A 6,079-nucleotide genomic window follows, 5' to 3' on the forward strand; every position below is an offset into this window, starting at 1 on the left:
GCTGGATCATGAATATAAGTGAAGACTTTGACGTCAGAGTTGAGATTTATCAGCAGATCCAATGGGGCAGGAATATTAAGTGCCGGTGGATGCCAGCGAGCCGCCACCGCCGCTATTGGCGACGTTCGCCGAGGAATGAGGCGTAGCACCGCGGGCTGCGGGCACCGGGAGGGGAAAACCTGAAAACGGGGGCGAGCGGCCGCTCCCCGGGCACGGAGAGAGGTACGGGCGGGGGGCGCGGGCGGGGGGGAGGGGGGAGCAGCGGGCATCGCCCTGCGGCAGTGCGGGGAGGAGAGGGAAAAGTTGGGGCGGCCGTACCCGGTGTTGCCACGCCGCATCCCCGCGGGGGCGACCGAAAATACCGCCCCGAGGGCGGGGGGGGGCGGGGGGGGGGGGGCAGGGGCGGTTCTGTGCTCGGAACGGGCGGCAGAAGGTGGCCGTGCCGCGGGGGGGCTGCGGGGCGGCGGCGGGTGCGGGGCCGAGGGGCTGCGGCGAAGGGGGAGGGGGAAGGGTTCGGCTCTGCGCCCCGTCCCGCACCGCTGGCTCAGCGCTCCCCTCTCGCTCTCTCCCCAGCGATGCTGCACGGCCCCGCCGCCATGGGAGAGCCCTGGCAGCCGCAGTCCCAGCAGCAGCGGCTCCCGGCTCTCGGCAACGCCTCGGCCCCCAGCGCCCGGCCCTCGGCGGCGGCGGAGGAGGGGGGGGGGGCCCGCGGGCACGGCGGCCCCGGGAGGCGGGGGCCCGGCGGCGGCGGTCAGCCCTTGGGACATCGCTCTGTGCGCCACGGGGACGGCGGTGGCCGGCGAGAACGCGCTGGTGCTGGCGGTGCTGTTCTACACGCCCAGCCTGCGGGCGCCCAGCTTCGTGCTGATCGGCAGCCTGGCGCTGGCCGACCTGCTGGCCGGACTGGGGCTGGTGGGCAACTTCGCCGTGCGCTACCTGCTGCGGCCGCCCAGCGAGGCGGCGGAGCTGGGGGCGGCGGGGCTGCTGCTGGCCGCCTTCTCGGCTTCGGTGTGCAGCCTGCTGGCCATCACGGTGGACCGCTACCTGTCGCTGTACAACGCGCTGACGTACCACAGCGAGCGCACGCTGGGCTTCACGTGCGGCGCGGTGCTGCTGATGTGGCTGCTGTGCCTGGGCGTGGGGCTGCTGCCTCCGCTGGGCTGGCATTGCCTGCGGGACCAGAGCGCCTGCAGCGTGCTGCGGCCCGTCACCAAGGACAACGCGGCCGTGCTGGCCGTCACCTTCCTGCTGCTCTTCGCCCTCATGATGCAGCTCTACCTGCAGATCTGCAAGATCGCCTTCCGGCACGCGCAGCAGATCGCCGTGCAGCACCAGTTCATCGCCACGGCGCAGGCCACCTCCACCCGCAAAGGGCTCTCCACGCTGTCCCTCATCCTCGGCACCTTCGCTCTCTGCTGGATCCCCTTCGCCATCTACTCGCTGGTGGCCGACTCCAGCTACCCCGCCGTGTACACGTACTCCCTGGCGCTGCCCGCCGCCTGCAACTCCCTCATCAACCCCATCATCTACGCCTTCCGCAACCCCGACATCCAGAAGTCGCTTTGGTTGGCGTGCTGCGGTTGCGGCCCCGCGCTCTCCTCCCGCCCGCGGACATCCAGCGACGTGTGAGAGCCTCCTCCTCTCTCCTCTTCCTCGTCCACCTCCCCGCGCTCCTCTCCCCTTCGCCGTCCGCGTTTCCCACCTGGAGGATCCCCCCGCCCCGGGAGAGCCAATGGGCAAAGGGGAAAATAGGGAAAAAAATAGAAAAAATAAGGGGTGGGGGGACTTGGGGGGAGGAGAAAGAGAGAGAAAGGAATGCCGATGGTTTCCTTAGAAATGTTATTTTCGTACACATTTTATTTTTTATTTAAAAACACAAAACGCCAAAAAAAAAAAAAAAAAAGCGGAGGGGGGGGGGGGGAGGAGAGCGGGAGAAGGAAAGGACGGGAGGTCGGGCACTGCGATTGTCCCATCCCGGTGTAAGGGAGGCTGACCCCGAGTACGGGGTCTCGGGGCGGGGGCCCACGGTCAGGTGATGCTCTGCTATGCAATAACGGGGGCGACTCCGGAGAAGCACAGGGAGCCGGGGGAGTGGGGCAGATTGGGCGGGGTGGGACAAAAGAACTTTAGGGAACGGCCGTTCGTTTCATAGGGGTGCTGACTGGGGAATCGTCCACTCCTTCCCCCGCCCCAAAAAATGGTGGGCTGCAGGGAGGGGCTGCCCTTTCCCCGTACACGGGGAGTATCGCACCCCGAAGGGATCCGGGCTGTCTGAGACCCCACAGGGCGGCCCGCACCGCCTCCGCACAGCTCCGGCCGCTCCCGACGGCGCTGCGGTGCCCGCACGCAATGCCGCATCGCGCGGCGGCGGCGCGGAGCCGTGACCGGGCGTCCCTCGGCAGCTTCGGGCCGGGGGGGGCACGGCGCACCGCTCCGCCGCCGCCACGGATCCGCGCCGCTCCGCTGAGTGCGGAGCCCCGGGGCTGTGCGTGGGGCTCCGTTCTCAGGGCCGCGTGCGCGAAAGCTGCGGGGGTGCGGGGTGGGGAAAGCTGCGGACGCTTGAGCTCGTTTGCTGCCTTTTGAAAGTGGCCGATCTCCGTTCTTCGTTTCCTTTTTTCAAAACCTCTGGCAACGGGCAGTCGGCACAACGTTGAATCAGCGTACACAGAGAAGCGAATATATATATTTATATAGAGATATATCGAAGTCATCTATACATGTGGACACCTTTCCCTGCTCATTGTCCCCTCCCCCAGTTGCTGTGACGGCAGCCGGGTCCCTGCAGTGTCACACCTCCCGGCACAGTCAGGTTCGGCCATTTTTGAAGCATCGTGAACACTTTTGGGATGTTTTTATACAGCCGGACCCAGAGGGCAGTGTTGGTGTCTTTGGGCGACCCATCGCTTGTTTTGTACTTTGAATGAAATGTAGCCCTGACTTACTGGCTCTGGGTACACCTCGGTGTGACAGAAATGGCATTTTCTTGGATTTCCTGCACGCATCAGTGGTGACAGGGGATAGTGAGCACAAAGCTGCAAGCAACGCAGCAGGGGACTGGCCACTGCTTTCAGCGTGCTGGCACTGAACACAGAGCCAAAGCCCCTCCAGTAGTGCCACAAATCCCCAGAAATGCTGATGGTCATAGAAGCCACTGGTGTAATTCTTGTGCTTTTCAGAGGAGTTGCCACGGGCTTTGCAGAGCACAAAGGCTTCGGCTGGCAGAGGTCAGTGTGTGTCCTCCAGACCCCCGTCCCTGCCTCATGCTGCCGCTGCACCTCTGCAAATATTTGCAAAGAGCTTCTGCTGGAGGATGCATGGCCAGGGCCTCACTTAGACTCGCACTGTTTCTGGGCTTTGTGGGACCTAGCTGGGATTGACAGCAGCAGAAGCAAGCAGAACATTGGTCTTTTCCAATGGAAGATTGGTGAGAAGTAGCCAGCAGGTTGGGTCTTTTTGGCCAGGTTCTTTCAGTGGCCAGCAGAAGTTCCTAAGGTTTCGGTCCAGTTTGTTCATTGTGAACTTTGCGTAATAAGAAATCATTCCTGTTCTCAGTAGGTGAAGAAGTACCTCTTTCTTGTAGAAACATCAGATGTGGGGGGGCTGGAGGGGCGTTGATCTTGATAATCATTTGTATTGACGTGTATTGACCAGCATCAGGTGTTCACATAATTGTTAACAACTAATCACACTACTTAAGATGAATAACTGTTTGATGCACATGGGATTTCCTTGCAACTCCTCTCTTTCGTGCTCGACTCTTTTTTGGGGTGAGGTGGTCATGCTCACAGCTCCATCTCTACCACTTGTACCATTTCTGTTAAAAGTGCCGTTGGTTTTTGCAGCATCACCCAACAACTGCTCTTCTCCTGTTCCTGCCACCCCCAGAATGGAGTTTTCCCACCCCCGTTGGGAACTTTTGCAATGCTGAGCATTGCAGAGATAAAGCAGGTTCCAGTAGAGATGACCCACACCAGAACTCTTCTGCCCTTGCCTTTGAGGGATGCAAACAAGTAGACTCCAGCTCTGAGCCCACCAATGGATTTGCCCATTGGCCAACCTATCAGTGTAGGGTACAATGACTGCGATACAGAAAATGGTCCTGAGATGAACAGAAAAATGTTGTCATGAAACTGCATAGGACAGGATGCTGTGAAGGCTGAGGATGATGGTAGTTGCCTTTATAAGTTCTGCTTGATGTCAAGCATAACTGTCCAAACCAAGGTTGCTCCTTCCCTCTTCCTCCCTCTCTCATCATACCTGCTTCCCCAGGAAAGAGGACATTCCAGAGCAATCAGAACAGCCGATCATTCTGATGTAATTGTTCTCATTAGCCTTTTAGCTTGACCGAGAAAGGTGATCTCAAAGGAAAATGTCCAGTTACCATTCGGTCATGGTAAAACCAAGCCCCTACGATGCACTTTATGAGCGAGTGAAAACAAATCAATGCTGTTATTGCACTGTATCTCTATTGTGTATAATATTATACATTCATCTGTAAGAGTAATTTATTTTTATTACTGTAAATAAAACTGTTTAAGTGGTTTGTCAAGAGGCTATCCAAAAATGGAGGGTAAAATTAAAATGTTTGAAGACCTGGGCTCCTGCCCCAGGCATGTGCCATGCTGGTGTCTGTGTCTTCATTCAGCTGAACTGAGCCTGGTACAGGCCCACACTTTCCCCAGCAAGGGTAACTTGGGGCAAACTAGGAGGGCTTGAGGCAAACTGAGTGCCTCTGGGTCAATTATCCCTTCGGGGCTTGGGCAATGCCTCCAGGATGGCAGCTTCTCCCACAGAAAGCACTTCTCGGCCGTCTAATTACCCAGCGGGTCAGGGATTACATCGCCGTGGGAATTAATTGATCTTTGAGAGCTGCTTTCTCTACAATAAGGGTTACAGCGCTATCAGCTTTGCGCTGCTCCTTCTGCCCCTGGCTCTAATAGAGATCTGCACATCACGGGGCTGCCAACGGCGAGGGCGAGCTGACAAAAAGGCGAAATGAGATATACTCGAACCTCTTAAAATCTTTATTGGACTCTATTTTTTATTAGCACATGCATAAAGTGTCAACAGTTGGGGATTATGTCGGACGACGGTTTTCACAGACCAGTCACAAGCGGTGCTCCGGCTCTTGGCGGGCTCCATCCTTCCCCCCATCCCTCCTGGTGCCGGGCAGAGCACCCAGCACTGCGATACACGTGGTCACACGTAGCGACTGGGGACGTAGATAGGTACAAGCAGCAACATCTACTCACCTACTGACTAAGTGCACGTGGTTAAAAGACCCCGTTAGACAGCAAACACCTCTTTCTTCTTTAAAGTTAACTATATAATAATAGAAATTGGGTTATATCCTGCACTGCGTGACCCTCCTGAGGGAGAGGTGCCCATCTCCTGTCAGCTGCTTCCACCAAGTGGAAAATTGAAGGGAACGTGGGTATTAAGTCTGCTAGTAGTAAAACCCGAGCCTTTTGCAGGAGCCACCGCTCCTTCCCCAAGGGCACGCTGCCCTAAGCCTGTCCAGCAGGTTGGGAGGAGGAGGAGAAAGAGGAAAAGGAGGAGGAGGAGGAAGAAGAAGAGGAAAAGAATGACTCCACCTGTATACAACCTGAAACAAACCCATCAGCAAAAGCATGTCCTGCAGCCAAACAAGGATGGGGTTTTGCCCTTCCTGCAGCCCCACTGTGCCCTTCTGGAGACTGTTCCCTGCCAAAGGTGCAAGGTGTGCACCCGTGTGCCTGCCAGAGTGGGTTTCCCTTAGGTTGGCCAAGATCAGAGTGACAACTGATGCCAATGCTACCCTGGGGTAAAACTCCACGTGCAGGGAAGGAGGAATCCTGGTGCACAGCTCGTGGCTTGGGCAGGTCCAGTTTGTCACCTGGGGAAGGCTGAGCATCAGAAACACTTACAAATGCTTAGAAATGCCCTGTCCCTCTCCTTGGCTGGGGGTGGGCGCTCTGATTGCTGGATGTCCATAGCTGCTGCTCCAAGCTCTGGATGCTCCATGGAAACACATGGGAGATCCCCAGAGAAGGCACCTTTGTCAGTGGTAACACTGCAGCAACTGCCTAAAGCTACACAG

General features: G+C 57.7%; 1 protein-coding gene across 1 annotated transcript; it reads left to right on the forward strand.

Annotated features, from left to right (window-relative positions):
* On the forward strand, nt 1–1,801 carry LOC122182987 (G-protein coupled receptor 12-like). The gene is given in 3 exon segments (XM_042876690.1): nt 1–222; nt 574–694; nt 696–1,801. Coding segments are annotated over 2 exon segments (1,053 nt in total). The 5' UTR covers nt 1–222; nt 574–575; the 3' UTR covers nt 1,630–1,801.
* Nucleotides 1,802–6,079: the final 4,278 nt, after the last annotated feature.

Source organism: Lagopus leucura, unplaced genomic scaffold (genome assembly GCF_019238085.1).
Source record: "Lagopus leucura isolate 7727_CA_CO unplaced genomic scaffold, USGS_WTPT01 Super-Scaffold_100016, whole genome shotgun sequence".
In the NCBI taxonomy this organism is placed as follows: domain Eukaryota; kingdom Metazoa; phylum Chordata; class Aves; order Galliformes; family Phasianidae; genus Lagopus; species Lagopus leucura.